At 42.7% G+C, this 26479-nt stretch overlaps 1 protein-coding gene and 1 long non-coding RNA gene across 3 annotated transcripts in view; one reads left to right on the forward strand and one right to left on the reverse strand.

Annotated features, from left to right (window-relative positions):
• The window catches only part of LOC134293816 (uncharacterized), a 29528-nt gene extending 12733 nt beyond the window's left edge, over nt 1-16795 (reverse strand). For both annotated transcript variants that reach the window (XM_062962616.1, XM_062962612.1), the window contains exons 1-2: nt 16320-16795; nt 7128-7298 (exon numbers count right to left, since the gene is read on the reverse strand). In XM_062962616.1, coding sequence (XP_062818686.1) covers nt 7128-7298; nt 16320-16619 — 471 coding nt within the window. In that variant the 5' untranslated portion in view covers nt 16620-16795. The remainder of the gene's footprint in view (nt 1-7127; nt 7299-16319) is intronic.
• On the forward strand, nt 1916-15317 carry LOC100555227 (SUN domain-containing protein 3). Its single transcript, XR_010000780.1, has 7 exons — nt 1916-2735; nt 3089-3304; nt 4478-4529; nt 6423-6520; nt 6609-6764; nt 7462-7557; nt 14876-15317. It is a non-coding gene; the product is annotated as an SUN domain-containing protein 3 (long non-coding RNA).
• Nucleotides 16796-26479: the final 9684 nt, after the last annotated feature.

Here is a 26479-nt window from a genome sequence, read left to right on the forward strand (position 1 = left end):
GACAGATGACCATCCAATATCTGCACAATAATAATACACATCGAATCATAGCATCAGACAGTTAGGAGACACCCCTAAAGGCCATCCAGTCCAACCCAATTCTGCCAGGAAGGACACAATCCAAGGACTCCCAACAGATGGCCAGCCAGCCTCTCAATACTATTACTAATATCATCATCATCATCATCATCATCATACAATCCTAAGGTTTAGAGTGACCCCTAAGGATAATCCAGATCAACTTCCTTCTATCATGCAGGAGGACACAATCCAAGCACTCCTGACAGATGGCCATCTAGCCTCTACATAATAATGATGATGAAGATAATAATAATAATAATAATAATAATAATAATAATAATAATAGCATAGAATCCAAGAGTTTGGAGAGACCCCTAAGGGCCATCCAGCCCAACCCTTTCTACTATGCAGCAGAACACAATCCAAGCATTCACAACACATGGACAACGTATAAATACTATACAATACTAGACAGGGACATAGACCCCCTCTACCCTCACCACTTTCACAGTACACAAACAACCAAATGCATACTAAACATAAAGACAACCATACAACAGACATTCAATACCACCACTACCTCAACAAGTTCTCACCAACACCACCAGACAATGCCACAGCAACGCGTGGCCGGGCACAGTTAGTCACTTATAATAATGCAGATTCCTCCCACCATTTCACCTTGTCTTCTTTTTTTAAAGGAAAATTTCACAATTACAGAAACCCTGTTATGATTGAGCCTCATGGCTCTGCTTCTGGCAGACGTGGACGTAAGACTCCTCGAGAGTCAGATACTCTCGAGGAGCGAGAAAGAAAGAGGCTGCGAGATATCTTTGCAGAACCATCTGACGAAGAGTCTTTTGAGGGGTTTACGGAGAGAATGGAGGAAGAGCTGGTTAGCTCAGAAGAGGATGAGATGGATTGGACTCGGGTAAGGGAGGAATTGGGTGCCACTGGCAATGATGGGATGGAAGATGATTGGGGACCTTCAGGACTAGACCCATGGACAAGCTGGAGGGATGGGACGGGATCCACAGCTGGGGATGCTGTGGGGCGTAGTCAGAGGTGTTCCAGTTCTGATGAGGAAAGTGATGAGGAAACGCCCGGGTTAAGGAGAACAGCTGATAGTGATGAGGACTTGTAACTGGCATAAAATGGGGCTTGGGAGCAATAGCAAATTGCGTTGGGCAAGGTAATCTGGACAAACGCTTGGGATCTGTGTGGGACGTTTTCCTGAAGACGGGTGTGTTTCGTGTGCTGATTACGTAAGTTGTTTTGGAATTTGGGTTCAGACGGCGGGAGGAATTGTGTGGGCTTTTGTTTGTGCAAACCTCTGCTTAATCTCAATAGCTTTGACCTTCCGTCGTCTTCTTGACGGACGCCATCTGCTACTCTGGATTTACGGACTGAACTGACTACGGGCTTGGATTCTCCTTCTGGACTTGGAAAACTGCAAACGTCTGCTTCTGCCTATCGACCTTCGGAAAGAACTGGGACTACTCTACTGCTTCAATCCTCGGCTGTTGTGTTTGTATTGGAAGTTTGCCTGCTGTGTGTAGGAGTGACTTCTAAGTTACTCAAAACATAGTACTGGCAGCAGAGAGGCATCTGCTGCCAATTAGTTACATTCTTTTGAACTCTTTGTTTCCCAGCTTCTGTTTTGTTTGTTCCCAAGCTGAAGCAAGCTGTTTTGATTTTACCCGGATTAAACTCCGGTTTAATCCGGTTTATCTTTTGAACGTTTTTCTTGCCCCTTTTTGCTTTTTGAGGCTAATGTTGCCTGGCCCTTGTCTTTTACGGGCATTTTGAGTTCTGTAAATCCAATAAACTCTGTTATCTTTGATCTTGTGGCGTTCTGTCCTTGACAAACCCTGTATCTATGCCTTCAAAAAGAAAACTTTTCAATGGCTAATGAGTATAAATTTAATACTGTGCCATTTTAGCATTAAAAGCCATTATTTTTTAAAAAGGAATTGCCATAACACTTCAAATCTGATGCTTTAGCCTGTGTCTAAGTGCTGGAGTCAATTTTGAAGCATTTTTTAAATCATCACGTTTCCAAATAGTTTAGAAACAGCCTCAAACGGAGAATCCACAGAAATATCTTGCATGGGCTCCATGCTTTAATTGAATAGAAATGCTTAGAAAAACACAGTGGGGTGAAGTCCACATACATGTGGCAAAGCAACCGTGTGTGGTCAAGATGGCCAAAGTGTGGTCAAGGTGTTTGTAAAGTGTTCATTGTTTTGTGTTCTGTTTCACTGTAAATTCTTAATGTATGTAAATAAAAATTATTTTAGAAAAGAAAAAAAACATGGCCAAAGTTATTAATGCTGAAGAACCGATGAGTTAGGAGAAGTTGCAGCAGTTTTCTTTTGCCTGAACCTATTGCAAAGAGCAAGATTGCACCCTCCTCTCCTCTCCTCTCCTTTTCTCTTCAAAAAGGAAAAGGGTCAATGGGAGGAGGAGAGAGAAATTAGGCTATTTTAAAAGCAGAGGAAAAAGTGGGGTGGATGATTTGGAACTGTCTCTGCAAAGTCAGGACAGCTGGCGGGAAAGGGAAGAAGAATAAAACCTTGAAGTCCTTTTGAGCGTACAAACCATGTTCATCTTTTTCAGGGTCTTCAAAAAGATCAGCAAAAAAAGCCATGTTTCTGCTGGTGAAAGAGCCTTAGAATCAGACTATGGCATGAACAACAGCATCCCTTGCTGTAGTAAGTGTATGTTTGCTGGCCTTGGGATGAAGTTGCCCCTTCAACTTGCCCATTCAAATCTTCAGCAAGGTTTGCTTTTCTGTAATTGGCAGCTGGTGGGGTGGTAGATGGTGGCTCCTATGTCACTTGGAGGGAGAACCCACTCTGGGTCTAACCCCAACTTTAAAAGTTACACCAAAACTATTTGACCTTTTAAATAATGTATTTAATTTTATCTACTTAAAAAAATCTTAATAATAACCATTGGTTTTCTATAGATCTAAAAATAAACAAATACACTTTTCCAAGTATTTTTCCTGGACCTGCCAGATGTGCGCAAGGGCTGTGCTAAGAATGTGGTCTGTTGCCTCTAGGTAGAAGCTTGGTGGATCAAAGGCCCTTCTTCAGAGCTCCCCCTCTGGTGCCACGAAACATCACAATGTACAGGGCCCCACAACCACCACGGTCTATCATTTATATCCAGGCAAGAAAATGAAGGAGAAATGGCTACTTCCCTTCTGCAATCACTGGGGATTGACATTCTTACTGAAGACACTGAAGATCTTATTGAAAATATAACAGTAAGAATGGTAAGAACATAAAGTTGATGATGTGCCTTACTTTCTCTCTCTCTCTCTCTCCAATGTAAATGAATCTAGAAGAGATATTTCAGTGTCCACAGTAATATGTTCCTGTAGAAGCTACAGAGCACCAACTCAATGATCTTGACAGTATGTGGTTAGGGCCCTTTCCCATTGCACAACGGTGGTGCTAGGATCCCTCTTTGACTGCCATGGCAGCCACCTATGGGGTCCTGGGATTGAGGCTTTGGTCAGAGGCACCAGCGGAGCTCCCTGGCCAAGGATTGCAGGTGTCCCTCCCATAAACAATCAGAGATCACAAGATGAACACCTTGGAATGTATTTTATGTGACTTAACATTTGCATCCATTTTGTTCTGGTTCTATTTACTCCACCCAGGGCATGGGAGGATATAATGGAAGTTGATCTGCATTATGAAACTGCATTATATAACAGTGGAGATGGAGCTTTGGAAAGTCTCTTCAAGGTTCAGATTGAAAGCGACTCCCTTCGGAACCTGCTGGTTAGAGTCTACATAGTTCAGCCCAATCTATATTGGCCCCGAGGATGGTCACTTCACTCTGTGATGCCATCATCACTCACAGCCAGCGCCTGGCAATCACAGGTGCCCAGTTCTGGCATCAGCATCATGGCCCACACGACTGGAAGAAGGAAGGACCTGATCCTCCTCCTCCTTCCTGATGGCATGGGCCCCTCTATGGATGCCAGATCCACCATCTTCCCCCGTGCTGATCAGGGTGGAGTGTCCTCTAGAGACAGTGCCATAGTCCAATTTAAACCTGATCCTGCTTTCCTCACTGTCCCAAAGCTGTGGGATCCTCCCCCGACATTGACTAATGCAGGTCAAAGCCAAATTAACCTGGTTGACTCTGCAGTGCTCACTGGGAGTGGAGAAATGTCATGCAGACAACCATGACTCAGCTCCCAGAATTCCCCAGCCAACCAAGACAAATGCGGGTGTGTGTTGTCCAGAAGGGCGAGTGAAGGGGCAGAGTTCAGGGACAGACGCATCCTTTCCTTCCTCTCCACATACCTGTCTGTTTAGCTTTGAGGTTCGGTGCAGCAAAGAGGGAAGAGAAATCTTATTATCCCTGTGCAGTGTTTACTGGCATAGACTCTCATAAGGACTTGCTTAACAGCAACTTTGTCTTTTGGCAATAGTGTTACATCGTGCAAAACTACAGAAAGGAAGATTTTCCTTTGAACTCTTTGGGTAAGTTGAGGAAGAATTTCATTTGAAATGAGTTCCATCTTCTTTCCTTTCTCTGTCTTAGGGGATATCCGTACAGCATGATTGCAGCAGTGTGATTCCCCTTGAATTGCCATGGCCCCATCCTATGGAATTACAGCATTTGTAGTTTGGGTCGGCACTTAGGACTCTGCAGTCTGTTCCTCTAGCACAGACATGGGCAAATTTCCTAACAGCTGCTAGGAATTGTGGGAGTTGAAGCCCAAAACACCCGGAGGGCCGAAGTTTGCCCATGCCTGCTCTCGCAGGGAATTCGAGCCCTTTTTTGGATTCCAATTCCCAGGATGCCACAAGATGAAAACCATGACAGTTAGAGTGATTGTCACATGCTATAATTCTGTAATATATTGAGACCCCTATTTGCTTTGTGCAATGCAAGGCTTTACTGGCAGTGAAAATGGCAGGCAAGGTGGTGATGTTCAGTTTGCCACCCTTATGGGCATTGATCTTCTGCTGCTCATGGCAGTGTAGCTTTCTGATTAGTATTTGGGTATTTATCTTCGGCTCTATATTCAACTGTGGTTGTGGCAGTGAAACCTTTCAATTCGTTACGTCTATGCATCACGGAACATACAAATAATGAAGCTCCTGGTGGCGCAGTGGGTTAAACCTTTGTGCTGGCAGGACTGAAGACCTGAAGTTTGGGTTGCTGACCTGAAGGTTGCCGGACCAAATCCCACTTGAGGAGAGAGCTGATGACCTCCCCCTGTCAGCTCCAGCTCCATGCGGGGACATGAGAGAAGCCTCCTACAAGGATAATAATAATAATAATAATAATAATAATAATAATAATAATAATAACAACTTTATTTTTATACCCCGACCCAATTATCTGAATAACACAATTATCCGAATAAAAACATCAGCATCAATAAAAATAATCATTAAAATCAACATGAAACACACAGTGTTAAAGGATGGTAAAAGCACCAAAACATCTGGGTGGCCCTGGACAACGTCCTTTCAGACGGCCAATTCTCTCACACCAGAAGCAACTTACAGTTGTTTTTCAAGTTGCTCCTGACACACACACACATATCACAGAACAGTGGGAAACACATAGCAAGACAGCAGCAGTGGACAGAAATGAACGCTATAGGATGGTGGAAGTGATGAAGAAAAAAATACTGGAGAGAAAGGCAGAATCGAGAGAGACAGCATGAAATTGATTGACCTCCCCCAATTCAATATTTAGGTGAAGCGCCTCGTCCCCTTGTTTGACGAGGTTCCTGGAGTTGGTGTATGGAATTGCCTATGCAAATATTTATCTGCTTCTGCCTTGGCTTTTGGCCTCAAAATTCCTAGTGATACAGTCAGAACTAGGGGAAAAAAATTATTGCAACCCCAATGATCCTTCTGATCTTGGCAACTGAGTGCTAGATCTCTTCTGATTTTGGAAACCAAGCAGGGACAGCCCTGGCATTAGATTGTGTTTCAGAGGAGGTCAGTCACTAGTGAAACAAATTGTAAGGACGGGTTGCTTAAAAAACTATATGGAATCACTGGAAATCAACAAACATCCACATGTATGTATACATGCATGTGTCTACACACACATAAAGGCAGCGTATTGCCTAGATTCCCCATCCCATCTTTCCTTTTTACTCCGAAGCAGACAAACCTCCTCTCAGGAAAAGGCAAAAGCTGGAGCACTCAGTATTCCACCATTGAACAGAATAGAGAGATTATTGTAAAGATCTAGAGGCAAGAGTCGTAAACCCGAGTCTTATTTGGGGTTATTTGAGCAGTGTGATTCAGAGCTAAATAAATGTTTATTTCAGAGCCTTTCACTTCGGTTTATCTCCTACGAATTCCAGAGAGGAAAATTTATCTAATGCTATACCTTAATATCTACAGGAGCCGTTGCGGTGAAATCTAGAAAGGGAGCAGGAGCAGTGGTTTGCCTGATGGCCATCACTTGGATTTACCAGAGGTCACCAAATGTCATTCTGCAGGTAGGGATCCTTCAGGGTTTACATTGGTGTTTTTCTTCCTGCCCATTACAAAGTTTCTGATCTTCCTTTTCATTTCTTTACTTATCAGTCCGATAATTCACCAGGAAATTCCTGGGCCATGGATGGTTCTCGTGACTTTTTAATAATTAAACTGTTCCAACCCAGCTGCCCTGTGTTTTTGCTTATGGACCATTGGAGGAAAGAAATGGCTCCCACCACTGCTCTGCAAAACCTTTCCGTATATGTGAGTAATTTTTTTAAATTCTGGTTCTTATTTCTTTTTCTTTTTTTCCCTGCTATTTTATTTATTTATCATGTCAGAAGCGAATTGAGAATACAGCTATAATCTATAACAAACCACAAACAAAGTTAAAAACTTGGCATTATGCTAAATTTCCTTTGACCAGAAGCTGGCCACTTGGAGTGCCTCTGGTGTCGCTATATATTGTGCATATGGCGGGGCTCAGGCTGCATTGTAGTAAGTGGTCTGCGGTTTGCTCTTCTCCACACTCGCATGTCATGGGCTCCACTTTATGACCCATTTCTTAAGATTGGCTCTGCATCTCATGGTACCATAGCACAATCTGTTCAATGTTTTCCAAGTTACCCAGTCTTCTGTGTGCCCAGGAGGGAGTTTCTCATCCGGTCTCAGCCACTGATTGAGGTTCCGGGTTTTAAACTGCCACTTTTGGACTCTCTCTTGCTGAGGCGTTCCTGCGAGTATCTCTGTAGGAAGTTGTTTCTTGATTGAAATCATTGGCATACTTGCAGTCTTTTTCTGCTGAGAAGAAGTCACATGGATAGGTTGATCAAAAATCAAAAACAAAAAAAGAACTCCAAAACAACCCCAGAGCAAAATATGCAAATTGTCTAACAACTTAAGGTATGTTTGGAAATAAATCATGCAATCTATCCCACTTTGCCCCTTTGCTTCTTTTCAGGGATTTAAGAAGGATATCGAAATAGAGGAAGGAACATTTTTGGGGTCTTTCCTTTACAACATCAATGATCAGCCTAGACAGATGTTCAAACTGGAGGTATGTTCTTTAGTAGAAAAAAAAAAGAAATAACATACCCTGTTTCCCCGAAAATAAGACAGGGTCTTATATTAATTTTTGCTCCCAAAGATGCACTAGGTCTTATTTTCAGGGGATGTCTTATTTTTCCATGAAGAAGAGCTCACATTTATTGTTGAACAACAAAATGAAAGTTTATTATATACTGTAAAGTAGTTGTCATCACAAACCAGCATAACCAGACAAACTATGAATCCTATCAAGAATTTCTTGTTACTACCATTATTTACATGTACAACAATCTATGGTACCTCTTGCAATTTAGGTTTCACAAGGTTTCCACGCTGATATCTCTATATTCTAGTTTCAATGTAGTCATGAATGATGAATAATATAATATACTATAATAATAATATGATAATATAATAATAATATAATGATATACAATATATTAATGAGATAATATAATATAGGATATAATAATAACAGAAAATGATAATAATATGGTATTAATAGGATCATATAATAATGGGATATAATAACAGAATAGCATAATAATAGAATAATAATAGGATAATAGAATAATAGAATGGAATAGAATGATATAAAATATATTAATAGGATAATATAAAATGGAATATAATAATAATAACAGAATATGCTAATAATAATAAAATAATAGTATGATAATATAATAGAATAATAGTATAGAATATAATGATATAAAATATATTAATAGGGTAATATAAAATGGAATTTAATAATAACAGAATAATAATATAATAATATGAAAATAGAATAATAATATAATAATAATATAATGATATAATAATAATAATAGAAAAATATAATATAATGATTTAAAATATATTAATAGGATAATATAGTAATGGGATATAATAATAGTAACAGAATATGATGATAATAATATGGCAATAGAATAATAGTATAAAATAATCAGTTTCATGGCATAGGATAGGAAGATGAGAGGAGAATCCCAATGCGTCCTGTACCTTTAAGGAGCGAAAGCAGCAGGACGAAAGTCCTCTTCCTTCCCTCCCTCCCACCCTCCCTTGCCCTGGCTCCAGGAGCCAATCAGAAGCCTCTGGGAAGCAAGGCAGCATGGCCAGGAGGGAGACGGAAGGAAGGAAGAAACGGCAGAAGCCACGGAAGGTTTTTCAAGCCTCGGCTGGGGGACAGGCAAGGAAAGGCCAGCCAGGGAGGCACAGAAAGCAAGCACTTTCCCTCCCTCCCTCCGGTGTATGAATGAGTGCTGGTTCTGCCCCGCAGCCATGCTTCCCAATGGAACTCTGCTGCAGCCTTAGTTGCTAGGTCTTACTTTCAGGGGAGGCCTTCTATTTGGCAATCCCCCCAAACCCCTGCTAGGTCTTATTCTTTGGGGAGGTCTTATTTTCGGGGAAACACGGTAGTATGTAATAAGAGTGATAGGTGTGCAATCAAGACACAGCAAAGTCTTGTGGATAAAAGCCGTGTAGCATCCGCTCTTCACTGGCTACACTTCAGTCCATTTGCTCATTTCAAAGAGAATTACAAAGGTTTTTGAAAATTTAAAACTTGGGATTTCTGTGTAGCCAGTTGTACAGTTGTAGTCAGTCTTCCCCAACCCCCCAGAAGTGATTAGTTAAGGTATGTTCAACATGTTGTTGAAGGCTTTCATGGCTGGAATCACTGGGTTGCTGTGAGTTTTTCAGGCTGTATGACCATGTTCCAGTATCATTCTCTCTTGACGTTTCACTGGCACCGGTGTCCAACATCTTCAGAGGTTCTGTTGGCAATGAAGCAAATGGAGTGTATATATTAGGCATGGGCGAATAAATCAGAACTGTCATCATTCATAATAGATTCATTATTCCTATTAATATTGAACTGGGATCCGAGGTGGTTTGCTGCTTCTGAATTAACCTTCTAAATCGAAGCATTGCAGCCCACCCTCGGAATACCTTCGGATGAGAAAGCATTTTCAACCAATCTCCTGCGTCAGGCTTAAGAGCCAACTAAACCTGGAGCGTTTTCACTCCTGGATATAGCATTTAAAAAGCAGGAGGAAGAGAAGGTTTTGCAGGAGTGTGCTTTCCTGTGCACAAAACGTGGAGTGAGGAATGGGTGGAAGGAAAAGAGGGAGGAAAGGGTTTCCCGTGTGCTGCTGCTGCTCTAACCAACCAGGGGCCGACTACCTGCTCTCGGAGGGCCCTCTCCTTGTCCGGCTCCCTCTGCAGCCTCTCTACCCAGGCTTCACTGGCCTCGGCTCCTGAAGGCTCCGGGTCTTGTGGAGGAGGAGGAGGAGAAAAGGGAGAAGAAGGAAGCCACAGAAATTTCCCCTGGCTTCCCTTTCTCTCTCCCTCTTTTGCACAAAGCTCTCCAAAGTTTTGCAAAAAAAAATCCCCCACAGCTCCCAATCCGGATTATCCTCCTCCTCACTCCAGAAGCAGCTGGATCTGAATGAAGCACCAGCTTTCCCTCATTCTCCTTTGCCTTCCTCGCCTGAGGAAAAGGGAGCTGCAGCCGCCAAGGATCTGATTTAAACTGGATTATATGAGTCCCCACTGCCTTATAATCTGGGATAAGAAGAAAAGTGATGGATCCAAACCAAGCTTGGCACACAGACCCAACATGGCCAATACTGGCAGGCTTTGTGGGTGATTGACCTTGGCATCAGAGAGTTATAGTTTGTGTTTGAGAACCCGTATTTGAGAACATTGAACCCAGCAAGTGACGGATCTGGACCAAGCTTGGCACACAGACCCAACATGGCAGCATTTTTTTCATGGATCACACATGCCAAGTGTATATGTATGTGTGTGTGTCTATCTATCTATCTATCTATCTATCTATGGAATTTCCTGGGTGGGAGAAAGACGAAGAAAGATGAAGAAACACAACCTACAAACAATCTACAGACCCACTAAGAAAATTTAACAAATGCTATGTTCAGAAAAGGATAAGAGGGATCCTCTAACCACTGCAGGAGTCTACCATATACCGTGCATCTCTGGACAAGTCTACATTAGGACCACCAACACAGCGCCCAGACATAAATCAAAGAACACAAAAGGCACTGCAGACTGGAGAAGTCAGCTATAGCAGAGCATTTGATGAACCAGCCTGGACACAGAATATTATTTGAGAACACAGAAATGCTGGACCATTCTGACAACCATCATGTTAGACTACACAGAAGGCACTGAAATCCACAAGCATGTGGACAATTTCAATAGAAAGGAAGAAACCATGAAAATGAACAAAATCTGGTTACCAGAATTAAAAAAAAAATAGAATCAAGTAAATAAAGAACACCACTCAGACATAGGAGAACTCCAGACAGCAAACAATCAAGTGCCAGTTAACACCTCCCAAACAAAGGATTCCTCCGGGCTACCTCTGTACAGATACCCTCACTGATTGACTTTGCAGCTTTGTGGCTACTCAGTGCTATTCAAGCTTGCTAATTGTAACATTCACACTTGCCATTGTTCAGGGGTGATTGACCTTTTCCTCCCCCTAAGTCGAAATAATGTGACATGTTCAAGGGCCCTTCCACACTGTAGAACATGCACATACAGTAGAGTCTCACTAATCCAAGCTAAACGGGCCGGCAGAAGCTTGGATAAGCGAATATCTTGGATTATAAGGACTGATCAAGGCAAAGCCTATTAAACATCAAATTAGGTTATGATTTTACAAATTAAGCACCAAAACTTCATGTTATACAACAAATTTGACAGAAAAAGTAGTTCAATACGCAGTAATGTTATGTTGTAATTACTGTATTTATGAATTTAGCACCAAAATATCACGATATATTGGAAACATTGACTACAAAAATGGCTTGGATTATCCAGAGGCTTGGATAAGCGAGGCTTGAATTAGTGAGACTCTACTGTATCTTGTTTCCTGCAGATTTGAAATCCTCCTGTTCTCCCTTACCACCTTTCCTGCCTTTAAAACATTAAAAGCAGGCTTCTTACCAAGTCTGGGGAGTTCTCTTTGCTCTGTGGCACCTCTAAATGACACATGGATCTCTCCAGGGGAATTCCCCCTCTTCTCTCGAAAGCCCACTTGCATCATTTGAAGTAGACATCCTTACATTTTTAAGCAGAGAGTCGGTTTACAGTCCCTCAGACTGTGGTGGAGGACTATAGGACATGAACAAATTCCTATGCACATATCATGTTTGTAATGTGAAAAAACCCAAACTCAAACAAACAAACAAAGACAATGAAAGAACCATATTTAAAATGAAGAGCAATTTTAAATAACTTAAACTTACCAGTATTTCAGTGGGAACTGTGGACCTGCTTTTGGCTGATGAGATAGTCAAGTGAATTTGGATTGTTGTTGTGTGCCTTTAAGTTGTTTCAGACTCGGACGGGGGCCGGATAAATTACCGTGGACGGCTGCATCTGGCCCACCCAAACTCCTTGGGGACCCCTGATATAGAGCCAGAACAGAGCAAAGGGGACATTCAGTGTCCGCTCTGCTCTAGAGGACTTCCCAGCCCTTTGGAGAAGATATCGGGTAGTCGTGCATGGGGTCTATGTGGGGAAGGGAAATCTACCTCATGTGAGAGTTGGGCTTTGTAGAACAGTCCTGGCCTAGAAGTCTATAGTTTTTGCCTGCATAAATTTCCCTGGCCAGCCTCTCTTCCAAAAACAGTGCTCTGCCATTCACAGCCAGAAGACCCTCCGCTGTCTTGCCCCTTAACTGCTCTCACTCTCCTCCGACCTCGACACTGCCATGCGCTGCAAGAGTAACACAGAAGTGAATGGGAGCAGAGTTCCATTTGGGGAGACCTTGATGCTTTCTTCTCCCAATACCCTTGCAATGTCTTGATCTTGGCTGATGGCCAAACCTATTCTGAATATGGACCACTTCACCCAGGCAGGAAAGTCTAAGGCAGTGGTTCTCAACCTGGGGTCCTCAGGTGTTTTTGGCCTACAACTCCCACAAAACCCATCCAGTTTACCAGCTGTTAGGATTTCTGGGATTTGAAGGCCCAAAACATCTGGGGACCCCAGGTTGAGAACCACTGCTCTAAGGATTCACCTACACTGTAGAATTCGTGCATTTTGACACCACTTCAACTGTCATAGTTTGGTGCTATGAACCTCTGGGATTTGTAGTTTCGTAAGACCCTCACACCTTTTGGCAGAGAAGGCTAAAGACCTTGTTAAAAGAGGACTCCCGGGACTCCCTGGCATTGAGCCATGGCAGTCAGGGTAATTTTCAAGTTTAAGCGAACAGAATTTTGCCCCCCCCCCCCCCAAAAAAAATCACTGAAAAATAAAAGCGTTGGATAAGCGAAAATGTTGGATGGATTAAGGAAAAGCCTATTAAACATCAAATTACACTACAATTTTACAAATTAAGCACCAAAACATCATGTTTTACAACAAATCAACAGAAAAAGCAGTTCAATACATGGTAATGTTATGTAGGAATTACTATATTTGCGAATTTAGCACCAAACATTGAACTGGGATATAGGGCAATATGGACTCAGATAACCCAATTCAAAGCGGATATTGTGAGTTATTCTGCTTTGATATTCTGGGTTATATGGCTGTGTGGAAGAGCCCTGAGGGTCCTTCCACATAGCCATATAACCCAGAATACCAAACAGATAATCCACAAGTATGTTTCAGTCTACTTGGAATACATGAAGCGTGTTTAAGAATCAGTCCAAGAGCAGAAGAGCCTTGACTCCCCATATGACCATCATCCCACTTCTTTTGCTAGTTAACTTGAACCCAGTAGACTTTATTATGCCAATTGTTTACCTTAGATCAGGCATGAGGCAAACTTCGGCCCACCGGGTGTTTTGGACTCCAACTCTCACAATCCCTAACAGCCTACCGGCTATTAGGAATTGTGGGAGTTGCAGTCCAAACACCCAGATGGCCGAAGTTTGCCCCATGCCTGCCATAGATAGTTGAGCAAATAGTTTTCATGGTTGCTCCTTGCTGTTAGGAATTGTGGGAGTTGAAGTCCAAAACAACCAGAGGGCAGAAGTTTGCCTATGCCTGCTGTAAAGTAAACAAATGTAACTTGGCAGCACTTATAACTGCCATGACTCAATGCTATAAAATCCTGGGAGTTTCAGAAAGTCTTCGGGCTGGTGACTCCCTCCCACAAGCCCAGGTATCTGAAGCAACCAATCAGGAGGCCGCACCTCAGCCCTCCCTGGGAGCGCACAGAGACCTCCTTCAACCTCCTCCCGAACCCCCCGCCCACCCTAGGTCCCAGCTTACGGTGCTGAGGAGTTGGGCAAGTACTTGGTGCTGCTGCAGGAAGCGCCACAGGTTGAAGGGGCTGCCCACCTTGGACGCACCATAGGCGCCCCCGTTGCTCTGGCCCCCTGCTTTCCACACCACTGCCCTCCATTCATCGCCAGCGCTGGGAGCAAGCTGCGGCTGCCATGCCCGAATTTGAGTGGCCTCCTCCTCTGGCCAGGCCCCCAGGGAGGAGACTTCAACTTCCAACAGCCTCACTGCTTTGGCTGATGATCGGGGTTGGTGGGAACTGGAGTCCAAAACACCTGGCTCACCACCAAAGCTTGGGAAGCACTTGAAGGAAGTGACTCTGCACCTCTGCTTTAAAGTGAAGGCACCTCGGTGCCACTTTTAACTGCCATGGTGGCCCGACCCCCTAGAGGATGGCACCTTCAGCAACCGCACACTTCGCCTAATGGTTGAACCGCCCCTGTGAAGCTGGTGTCAAACTGCATTAATTCTGTAAAGTAGATGCACTCCAAATCCTTCCTAGCTATCTGAATGTAGTGGATGGCCTCAACTAATGTGAGTTCTTGGACTCAATGACAGAACAGTGAATCAAAACCTGAGAATATCCCATTGGTTTAACGGGCCTACTCAAGGTTGTTGTGAGTTTTCCGGGATATATGGCCATGTTCCAGAAGCAGTCTCTTCTGATGTTTCACCCACATCTTTGGCAGCCATCCTCAGAGATTGTGAGCAAAACTGTGATGTACATACCTCACAACCTCTGAAGATGCCTGCCATAGATGTGGGCAAAACGTCAGGAGAGACCGCTTCTGGAACATGGCCATACAGCCCAGAAAACTCACAACAACCCAGTGATTCCAGCCATGAAAGCCTTCAACGGGTCTACTCAAGTTGGGATGAGTGATTCAATTTAGGTCTATATCGTTAATAGTCCATAGTCAAAGCTTTCAACCAGTACCCCTGACAACTCTTTCCTCAGCAAGGGAAAAGTATTTTATACCATTTCTATGTCATTTTGTCAATATGTCTGGAGTCATATATATCAACCTTTCTGTGTTGTTCTCTCTTTTTATTTTCAGGGATCATGTCCGGAAGGATGGCAATATCTAAAACTTGTCATTTCAAGTAACTGAAATAACCAAAACTACGCATGTATATATAAAATCCAAACCTACAGATTGAAAATATGAAAAAAGAACAAAAAAGCTTAGACCCTTTTTTGATATGGAAAAAAGATTCTTTACTATTTGCTATACTGTTTGTTACTATTTGTTACTTCCAGAGCCTGTGGCATGGCTCATTTTTGTTTTTGTATATTATTATTTCCTTTTTTTAAACTTTCCCCATTTTTCCTTGTTCACTTACCCTCCCCACGGCCCCCCACTCCTTTCCTCTTCCACATAGTCTGTATATAATGTTTTATTATATTAAATTTTTTTGTTGTTGTTATAAGAATTGTATCAAAGTTGCTTACAAACCTTACAAAAAAAATGATATTATTAAAAAAAGAATCTTTAATATTATAATTATTATTATGTTTATTTATACCCTGCAGTTAGGAAGTAGCAACGAAAATAATTTTATGGTTGGGGGTCACCACAACACGAGGAACTGTACTCAGGAGTCATGGTATGAGAAATGTTGAGAACCACTGGTCTAGGGACTAAAAGGTCATAACCAGCACTTGAATTGTGCTCCGAAACAGACTAGCAGCCAGTGGGGCTGCTACATGCAATAGGGGGGTTGCCTGTTCCCCCCAGCCAGTTCCAGTTAGTAACCTGGTTGTAGCTCTTGAGACCAGACCCCCTCTGGCCTGTTTTATCGGCCAGGAAGGGCAAGGTTCTTGTGAAGGGGCAAAGATGCAAAAAGTACTCCTTTTAATCCAAAGTTAAGAACAGGAGAGGGCGGGGAAGGACACCACGAAAGTTGGATCTTCAAACTGCAAAAAGCTGTTCATTGCGTGGCCAAAGCAATAACGACAAAAATGCATACAGGAATGCAATCAAAGGTTTTGTCGCAACCTGAAAAGGGTTGCAAGGTTTTTTTTATCACTATTACAGAAGGTAGAAGAACATTCTTATTGGCTTAAAAAGATCATTTACCCCATTTGTCTAATACTGACTACATCACAAGCATCTTTACTATCATGCAATTCCACTGGTTTTCTTTGTTCTAACAACATGTGACTCCTTAGACAATGGTGCTTTCATGTTATTGACCCTGATCTCAGCACCTGCTTCTCTACTTCTGTTGCAAGCATCAGTCCCAAAGGGCTGGGAACCTGATGTCCTGTTATCCTTGAAAAGTAACTTCCTTTCTGCAACAACTCTCTTTCCAAACATGAGGATTTTCTCTCAAACATAGGCCTCACTCAAACACAGGCCTCACAAAAGCCTTTTAGGCCAATTAGGTCAAATAGCAGTAAATCAGAACATATGGGACTTAGAGACATTGGAAGTATCTCTGGAAATTCTCTTTTTAAACCCACATCTCTCTCACTTGAATACATGTGGTAGCTCTCACCTTGCCAAGGATCCTCTCCACGTCCTCAGGCGGCACAAATCGAAAGGTATCCATCAGCACTGGACAAGCAGGAGCCAAAGTTACATCCATCGGAAGTGTATCAATAACACGATCCCAGTCAGAGCAGATCTGAGTGACTTTATCTGCAAAATGACTGTCCTGCCCCAGAGCATGGTATTTGCACCTGCCATACTGTGTTTGCTTTCTAGTTTGTCCCTCTTGGCTTCCTGTACTCCTAGTTGTGATGCAACAGCCCCTCCCTCCTCTCTCTGGCCTGGGCTTCTTCTGAAGAGAGAACATGGCTGCCCAGCTCCTGGGACATTATCATCTTTTTCACCTGCTGTTGCGTGACATTTTACAAGGTTTACCTGGATTAAAGTACCTGGAACCTTGTTTGCATCTCGACAGTTGAGTTGACACTGTCTGACAACATATATCTGGTGTAAGTACTGGTTTAATGGAGTCAGCTACAGACACTCCCACAGCCTCACACTTGCAGCCCAGTTATTGAGTCAGAATAATGACCTTCTGGCAAACTAGTCAAATGTGGGCCAGGCAAAACTACGGTCAGGTGGATCTGAAATTGGCTAAGCGAACAAACCCAGGGGGTGCTCAACGTTGCGTCTTCTTCTTCCTGGAAAGAAGTCACGAGTGGGGTGCCATCAGCAGGATCTCGTCCTCGGTCCAGTTCTGTTCCACCTCTTTATTAACTACTTAGATGAAGGGCTAGAAGGCATGACCATCAATTTTGTAGGCGACACCAATTTGGGAGGGATAGCTAATACCCCAGAAGATAGGAGCAGAATTCAACACGATCTTAAGATTAGAGAGATGGGCCAAAACAAACAAAATGAAGTTCAACAGGGACAAATGCAAGATACTCCACTTAGGAAGAAAAAATGAAATGCAGAGATACAGAATGGGGATGCCTGGTTCGACAGCAGTACGTGTTAAAATGATCTTGGAGTCCTCGTGGACAACAAGTTAAACATGAGCCAACAATGTGATGCAGCAGCTAAAAAAGCGAATGGGATTTTGGCCTGCATAAATAGTATCGTGTCGAGATCCAGGGAAGTCCTGCTACCCCTCTGTGTCCAATTCTGGGCACCACAATTGAAGGGAGATGTTACAAGCTAGAAAGTATCCAGAGGAGGGTTATGAAAATGATCAAGGGTCTGGAGAACAAGCCCTATGAGGAGCGGCTTAAAGAGCTGGCCATGTTTAGCCTGCAGAAGAGAAGGCTGAGAGGAGACATGATGAGGGTCATATATACATATTTATTTATTTATTAACAGCACTTCTACCCTGCCTTTCTGAACCCCGAGGGAGATTCAAGGCGGCTTTACAATATAGACAAAAATTCCATGCCTTTAAAAAACACTGTACAATAAAATAAATATTCAAAATTGAGTTATAAAATACAGTTAAAACCAGCGATTCCCAAAGTGGGTGCAACCGCCCCCTGGTGGGTGCTACAGCGATCCAGGGGGGCGGTGATGGCACCTATTAGGACCTGGAGGCGGGGCCAGGGGAGGGTTGGGGCCAGGGGAGGGCCGTGGCTTCTTCCCAAGAGCCTGAGACAGGGCTGAGAATCTACCTCTCCTGAGGCCCTTGGTCAGGAAGAATAGATTGGGATTCCGTAGGTGTTCAGAGAATACAAAAGCAAAAATCAAAATCATTTTGGAGGAAAAACTCAAAGCCTTTTAATCTTTAGAGTGGGAAGAATCAAGCTATTAAACTAATAAAAAGCATTCACAGCGTTCAGCGTTCAGACTTGTTTGGTATTAGAGTATGATTGCCTTCCAAGTGTAGGGTCTTGGCACTAGGTCCATACGTGACTCTAGTGGCCTCTTCTTTTTTAAAAAAAATAGTTTTTTATTGATTTTCCAGAAATTTAGAGAATTACATTACAAAAATTGTGAGGAGGGGAAAGGAGAAAGAAGGGAAAAAGAAGAAAAAATAAAATAAAATAAAAATAATTATTACACACAGCCAGCAGACAGCAAAAAAAAAAGGAAAAAAAGGGGGAAAAAACAAAAAACACACCAATAACTTCCAGTCGATTCCACAGGGGCAGTAATTCATTTACATTATGCTATACATTTTCCTTGCCCATATCCCCGCACATTCTCAGTCTGACGCATGTCTATCTTTGCTCTGACCAACTATTCAAAATTAATCTGATGTTTCCCTTGTAAAAATTTTTTTACTGGTGACCAGTCCGTCCTTTGTTTTTTGGTATAATCTTGCAGTAAAAAGGTCATCGTATCCATGTCCATGTATTCCCTTAATTTGGTGATCCATGCGTCTTCCGATGGGGTATCTTTCGAACGCCATCTTTGAGCTATTAAAGCTCGAGCAGCTGCTGTTATGTGAAAGAATAATATATCTTAATTTCTTTCTAAGTGAAAGTCGGTAATATTTAACAAATAATATTCAGGTTTAAAATCAAAATTCTTATCTAAGATTCCTTTTGCATAATTATGTATCATTTTCCAGAAACCTTTGACCTCTTTACATTCCCACCATACATGTAAAAAAAGTCCCTGTTTTATTATTGCATTTCCAACATTCTTTTTTCTGGTTTTTGTAAAATTTAGATAATTTCTGGGGGGTTAGGTACCATCGGAAAAACATTTTATACCAATTCTCCCTTAATTTGAGTGAACTAGAATATTTCATTTTAGTTTTCCACAATTTCTCCCAATCTTCAAATTGAATTGGGTGTCCCACATCCTGTGCCCATCTAGTCATAGTGTCTTTTACCCCTTCAGATTCTGTATTCCACTCGAGTAGTTTTTGATATAAAATCTTGATGGTTTTGTTTTCTCTAGACATTATTATGTCCCACACGGTTTCCCGACCCATAAAGTCAAATTTTTTATCTTTTACGTAACTCTCCGCTATCTGTCTGTGTTGGTACCACGTTAGGCTGCTTTCTATCTTCCTCATCCAGGCGTTCCCTGGGTAAAATCTTTATAGACGGCCGATTCTCTCACACCAGAAGCAAGTTGCAGTATGTTCTCAATTTGCTTCTGACGCGATAAAAAAGAGGGATTGGTTGATGCCTACTGATAGAGCACTTTGGTTTTCTCGATGTTCAGTGAGAGGCCAAGCTTTTCATAAGCTTCTGCAAAAGTGTTTAGAGTGGCTTGTTAGGTCTTTTTCTGAATGAGCACAGACTACATTATCATCGTCATAGTGGAGTTCTCTCAGAGGTAACAAAAATAGAAATGTACTGGTAGCTCCATAGCACCTCTGAGAATAAGAAGAATTCCTCCTCTCTTACTAAAGTAACTCCACACTCCCACATCCCCAAATTCTCCTGAGAAATTTTTTTCATTCTGGATGTTTGGAATGACTTTTGCTTATGAAAGAAGCCAGTTTACAATTCCAAAGAAACAGAGCTAGAAATTGACTGGTCTGGAAATAACAGCATTGTATACAAGACGAAAATGCAGTATATGGCCGTTTGAGAAAGCTTTTATGTTTATGTTCCAAATTGTGCTCATCATAGATGAGACAGTACAGTATATCTTTACTTAAAGCATGTTCTAGTCTGGGAATAATCCTGCCAACAATCAAATGTAACTTTATTTTGAAATTTTGATATAATGTTTACAGTGTACATAGGATCACTTCAACAACAACACCTGAATTAGGTTTCCGGTCCCAATGACCTCTCTGTTATTCAAAAAGCAATTACTGTCCCTTGATGGGATGAATAGAATGTTTTTTCCCATTGTGATATGTACATTTAGTTTCAGTACAGAAGTTTTGAGGTATTTGTTGTAAAACAAAGCAAAAAGCCATTTGTTAAAAGAAAGAAAGTACACAGCTGCTGTGACTGGAAATGTCATCTATTCGGCCATTTTTTCCCTGAGTTTAACTCAATAAAAGTTACCATTAATAGGCTGGGACCTAGCAGATTGGTCTTACCAATGGTTCTGTTCACATTCACCTCTCATGCTCTAACTGGCTTCAAACTAGTTTTGGTTGATTTTTGTAGAGGCATCATAAATTATTCTGAAATATGGCTAACTGTATGCAAATTATAGGGTTTTTGTTGAGGATTCTTTTAAAAATCTCACACCACGTCATCACATTTACTAAATTCCATTGAGTCCTTCACTTTAAAAGTGGTAACCCACAGTGTTCATCACATTAGGTCAGGTTCAAGTGTAGCATTCTTTCCGCATCTAAAGCATTGGGAACAGCTTTCTTTTCATACCTTTCAGGAGCTGGTTGGGAAGTGGATTTTTGGGGAATGATCCAGATGTAGATGGGGAAAATGGCCAATTCTGTAATGAGATGGCATTTGGAGTTTGGTGGAGGCTCCTTCTTTGGAGGCTTTTAAGCAAAGGCTGGATGGCCATCTGCCGGGGGTGCTTTGATTGCAATTTTCCTGCTTCTTGGCAGGAGGTTGAACTGGATGGCCCATGAGGTCTCTTCTAACTCTATGTTTCTAAGATTCTATGATTCTCAGGTTTAAAATGATATGTTTACCAAATTTGTGGAAATGATCCTCTCAGGAAAAGGCAGAGAGGGGAGGGGGTGGCCTCCAGTTGCTCCTTTAACTGCCCCCCCCCCCAGTCCAACCCCATTCTGCCTTCTTGACCAAGGACGGACCACTGATGAAGGGGTCTGCAGTCCGTTCCCCTACTTTGGATCTGACTTCAACAGAACACTGTGACCCCTACGAATGACCGATCTGGACTAAACTTTGCACAGAGAAGCCCCCCGGCCAACTAAATATACTGGAGAGGTGTGGGGGGAATTGACCTGGGAAATGACCTGGGAATTGATCTAGTTTGGTCCCAGTCCACCCACAATGGACTGGGACCAAACTAGACACAGAGAAACCCTATAGCCAACTGAACATACTGCAGGGGTTTGGGGGAAATGACCTGAATTTTTGGGAGTTGTAGTTCACCTGCATCCAGAGACCACTGAACCTAGCCAACGTTGGATGTGGACTAAACTTGGAGCACAGACCCAACATGGACAACTGTGAATACAGGTGAGGTTTGGGCTTGATTGACAACACCTGTGTATAATAAACAGTTCTGAGTTATTTTGGACCCTTGGTGTAATTTTTCCAGTTCAGGAAAAGTATGAAACCTCAGTTCTGCATCAGATATCCTGCCAAGACACTATTTTGTCTCGGCAAACACAGAGGAGTCAGGGTTAGAAAAACACCCATCCCAGTATGACAGCTGTCACTCCCAGCAAAAGGAACATCTAATTGCTATTATATTTTAAAGAAGAATATATTTTACAGAAGATTGTTCCTTGAGATTCACTCTTAGATGTTGGCTAATTAATATCCCATTGGCATTCAACTTCTGCACTTGAAACGTGAATTATCTAAATCTCTTATTTTAAATTAAATGGAATACTAGAAACAACTGTTATTAAGCCCCACAGAGAGCTAATGGACTTTTTCTGGGATTTTCTGCCTTGATATTCTGGCTTATAGGGCTGTGTGGAACAGCCCAGAACTTTGCCTGTTAGAAGCAGCAATCTGCCTTTATAACAGTGGTTCTCAACCTGTAGGTCCCCAGATGTTTTGGCCTTCAACTCGCAGAAATCCTAACAGCTGGTAAACTGGCCGAAATTTCTGGGAGTTGTAGGCCAAAACACTTGGGGACCCACAGGTTGAGAACTACTGATATCATTATGAACTGTAAAAATCCAGTAAAGCACCAGATGTCACTGTAGTCTATCTTTTCTAGCACGATTGGTTAATAGCTAAATACAGAGTGTTTGAAAAAGAACTCCCTAGTTTTAATATGTTTTAGCTTAAAACTAGGGAGTTCTTTTTCAAACACCCCTTTATTGCAGTTGTTATAATTACCAATTGTTGCTAGAAAGTAGCTAGCATAGAGAAGAGAAATGCTTACTTCCTACTTCGTGTAGTGCCTGGAAATGTTCCTTTCTTTTTAGTAGAAGACAGTGGCTTATAGAAACAATACTTTACATCTTATCCATTAACTTTTGAGAGTTCCAGGAATTAATTGGCCACTTCAACTTCAGCATACAGAGTTATCACACCAAGTAGGGCCTTTTTGCATGGGCCATGTGATGCTATATGTGGGATGTCATAATTGCATCATAATATCCAGGTGACAGGACATCCTTCAGAGCTTCAATGGATTATCCTTTTGGGAGCAAGAAATGCTAGTAGCTGTGAGAATTTGGACAAGTGGATTTAGCAATTCTGCAGTCCATTTTTGATGCGACAGCATGGCCACTGTGCAACTCATCAACTCCCTACCATCTAAATCCAAGCGTGTTATGGGGACTGTGCACCAATTCATCTTACACTGCCTCCTTCACAATATATTTTTCAATGCTTTCCATATTGTGGGAATTGACAACGGCTTGGCCTTTGCAGATATCCATTCCAATAGAACACTATTATATTTAGTGGCATTTGGTTAGCTGTTTAGGCCTGGAAGGAGGACCCTCAGCCAGCAAAGCTGCCTCTTCAAAGGGATTGTGGCCCCACCAAGCGCAGGCTGCATCCGTCTCCCAGGTCTGCCTTCTCCTTCCCTGGAGCACAGATGGCCAGCCTCCACATCCGCTGCCCAAGACACAAGGAGCAAGCCAACGTGGGCTCTGCAGTGCCAGGGATGCCCTGGCCTCCTCCCCATTCCTCCTGGGCTTCGGGCAGAGGCAGCAGAGGGACCACCCACCCACCCAAAGCACGGCCTGCATGCCTCCCACACTTCCCAGTGTGCAAACTGTGCTCCTGTGGTTTGCGGGGAGGACTTTGAAAGAGGGCAGGATAGATGTTTGGGATTGGAGGGAAACTCTGCTCCTCTTCCTTTGAGTCAAAATCTCTCCTGGGCTGAAGATCATCCACCAACTAGGAAAGGAACTCAAACCATTCCTTGGTTCTCTATCAGCCTGTGGTGGCAATTTGGAAAATTACATCTAATGTGCACAGATTGAAAAGAAAAGACATGCCTGGTATTTTATAAGAGAAACTTTCCCCACAATATGCTTTTGTATCTCATAACTGTTTCAGGTTTCTCTCTCTCTCTGTGTAATAAGCAATAACTATATTGCAGACTGGATTTGTGAAATGAGGGGAGAAAGGTAGTAAGGGAGAACAAATACAGCATTAAACTGCTTTCTACTTTTCCTATTAGTAAAGGTAAAGGTTTCCCCCTGACATTGATGACCGAAACCCCGGCTTTTAAATTAATTTAAAAGCGCAGCGGAGAGTTCCGCAGATCACTCACCAAAGGAACGGAGCGGGACCGCAGCAGACTATTATTAAAAGATTTTTTTTCTTTCTTCACTTTCCCCTTCCCTGAACTATGTAACAAATCCCCCAATAAAAGTAGCATTTATTTTAACAGTAACACTCTCTATCTGGTTATTTTGTGTCATTCTCTGACTCCTTCCTTTGCATGCAATTTCTCTCTCTCTCACTAACCCGTCTGATCTTTAAAAACCCTGGCGGAGGCTTCTCTGCCATAGGTTAATACGGCGGACGATACAAATTGGCTCATATCTTTATCAAAATTACCCCTAGAACGCTCCTCTTTTAGTCCTAACCCTTTCTAAGGCTCCTGACTCGAAGACCACCAACGGAACCGAAATCGGTCCAGTTTTCGGCACCTCAACAGCTGACTGTCAAACGGGACCGACTGCTCTTTTCAAGCCAGGCTGCCCTCCTCCAGCCTTATCCCGGACTTTCCTCTCCCCGCGACTCGCGGAATGGTTTTAAGAGATCCCTAGCCCCTTTCTGTGAACTGGGGATGGGGGGATCGCTCTCCCGCTGGGGAGACATAGTTCTCCAAGGACCCTCACCCTCTCTGCAGCTGCCAGGGGGTGCCCGGACGGGTGCCCTCCACGTTTCATTCATACCTTCATAATTTTATGAAGGAGAAGAACACTCTTCCCCAGACCTATCCCTGGACTTGTGAAATCTTATACTTCCAAAGACTACAACCCACATGTGCCCCTTCCCCATGCCATCTCTATGAATTCCTTCCATCACAGATGAACTCTTTTTCCTCATGTATCCGTGAATTTTCATATTCTATGTACCTGGACACCCTCATGACTCACTGTTGTATGAATTTCTAATCGTTGGGCTAACTTCATGAACTGTGAAATCATGCTGCTAGAACTCCACTCCTATGACTTTCCATATTGGGTTCCCCAGAGGTTGTGAACTTCGTTCTTATCAAATGTTTTCAATTGTTTATATCATTCATGATTCCCCTTTATGCAATGTAACCCACCTTTATGGATTCTCCCTTACTTCCTTGAAATCTATCTATCTGCCTATATGTATTTGTACTCTTTGGGATCCCCGGAAAATATGTGTTTTTCCCAGCTGGGTTTATGTTCCAACTTTATTTTAATTTTCATTCTATTTCATATAATTGTCAGATCATGAAATCAAATGGGAAATATTTTGACCCCAACATGAACCCCGGCCCCTATGACCCAGGTTTACCTTCCCCAAAACAAAAGGTTAATCCGCTGCCGCATAACCTAATCAGAATCAGATTGCATGGACAGTATAGGGCTTGAGTCGCCGAATAAAAGGTGATTCGCCCTCAAGGCAAACATTGTCATATCTCCTCCAAAGGGAAAACCAGGACGGCTCAGGAAGACGCCCTGCTGCGCCCATTGCCACCCATCCTTACTTCCCCCCCTGACACCTCAAGGCATATCTAAAATCAGTGTACATGACAGGAACCCCTGATGACTGTCATTAATCCCTTTAGAAATCGGCCGGGCAAGGACTAATCCGATCCTTCCTGCTTAGTCACTTCATTGTTTCAATAGCTCCCGCCTTCCCCTCTCTGATTGGCCCGAGTGGGGACAAAAAACAGCTCCCCATTGGGACGGCAGAGCAAGGCGGGAAACGAAAGCCCGCCTCATTCAACCTTCTAGCCTATCCGCGATCAGATGGGCGGGGGAGCGGGGCGGGAAATTCAAAGGGCTGTCAGACCGAAACATTGTATAAATATGGCTTTATTTTGAATGTATGATACGCTAGTAGACTGAATGATCGCTACTAGTGTCCTTTTCGGCTGAATCGCTCAATAAAGACTCCTTGGCGGATTTTCCTTCATCTTTGGCGGACCTTCTTCATTTCGGCTCCAGGTTGTATTGCGGCTCATATTCTCTTATCGGCTCCGCCAAGGTCCGTTCTCTCAGGACCGGATCGGCTCCCTCCTTAAGGGGCCCGATCCCCTAGAAACGCGGTCGATAACAACATCAAGTCTAGTCGTGTCCGACTCTGGGGGTTGGTGCTCATCTCCATGTCTAAGCCGAAGAACAGGCATTGCCCAAGGTCATGTGGCCGGCATGACTGCATGGGACGCTGTTACCTTCCCGCCAGAGCGGTACAGGATTCCCTGGCAATGCATGGCAGGAAGATAGGGATTCTCAAGTAGCAGAAAAAGGAGGGTAATAGGAAGCTTCCTGTTGCAATAAAAGGAAGGATTTTATAGAAGGATATTTGAGAAAGCTGGCTTTGTGTTCATTGCTGACAGAGAATGTTGTTGGCTGATTCTTACTTTGTTTAGAAACCCTAAAATGCCAAAGATGGAGAGATATAGAAGCCACATTCTCACATTGTGGACATTGTGTGACCAACTAAAAAACCATTTAACTGAGAACTCTACCCCATTAATTACCAAAAGAAATAGAGCGGTCTGGTTTGATACTGATTGCCAATCCATTAGGAAAAGACTTAAAAGTCTAATGAGAAAGGTGCAGGGGTCTCAGTCTAAGACTGAACATAACAATATGTTAGAACTGAGAAGGATATATAAGCAAACCATTAGAGTGAAAAAGAAAAACCATTCAATATCCATCTGGAACGAGTTAGAACTCGCAGCTAAAGGGAGGAACACAGTCCTCTTCTGGAACTCAGTAGCTGGAATTCTTAAAGAAAGGAAATATGCATTTGATGCCCCTATTCCTGAAGCAAATTGGGAGAACTACTACTCAGAACTGTTTGCCCCTTCGCCCCTTCCAAAGAAATATATTACTCCTAGTATAGAAAGCCCTGAGAGTCTGCCAGACTGGACCCCGACTACTGCACAGGAAATAAAGAGTATAATCAAAAGCCTTAACAACAATAAAGCCCCCGGAGAAGACTTTTTACCACCAGAGTTATTTAA

This window comes from Anolis carolinensis, chromosome 1 (assembly GCF_035594765.1).
Source record: "Anolis carolinensis isolate JA03-04 chromosome 1, rAnoCar3.1.pri, whole genome shotgun sequence".
In the NCBI taxonomy this organism is placed as follows: domain Eukaryota; kingdom Metazoa; phylum Chordata; class Lepidosauria; order Squamata; family Dactyloidae; genus Anolis; species Anolis carolinensis.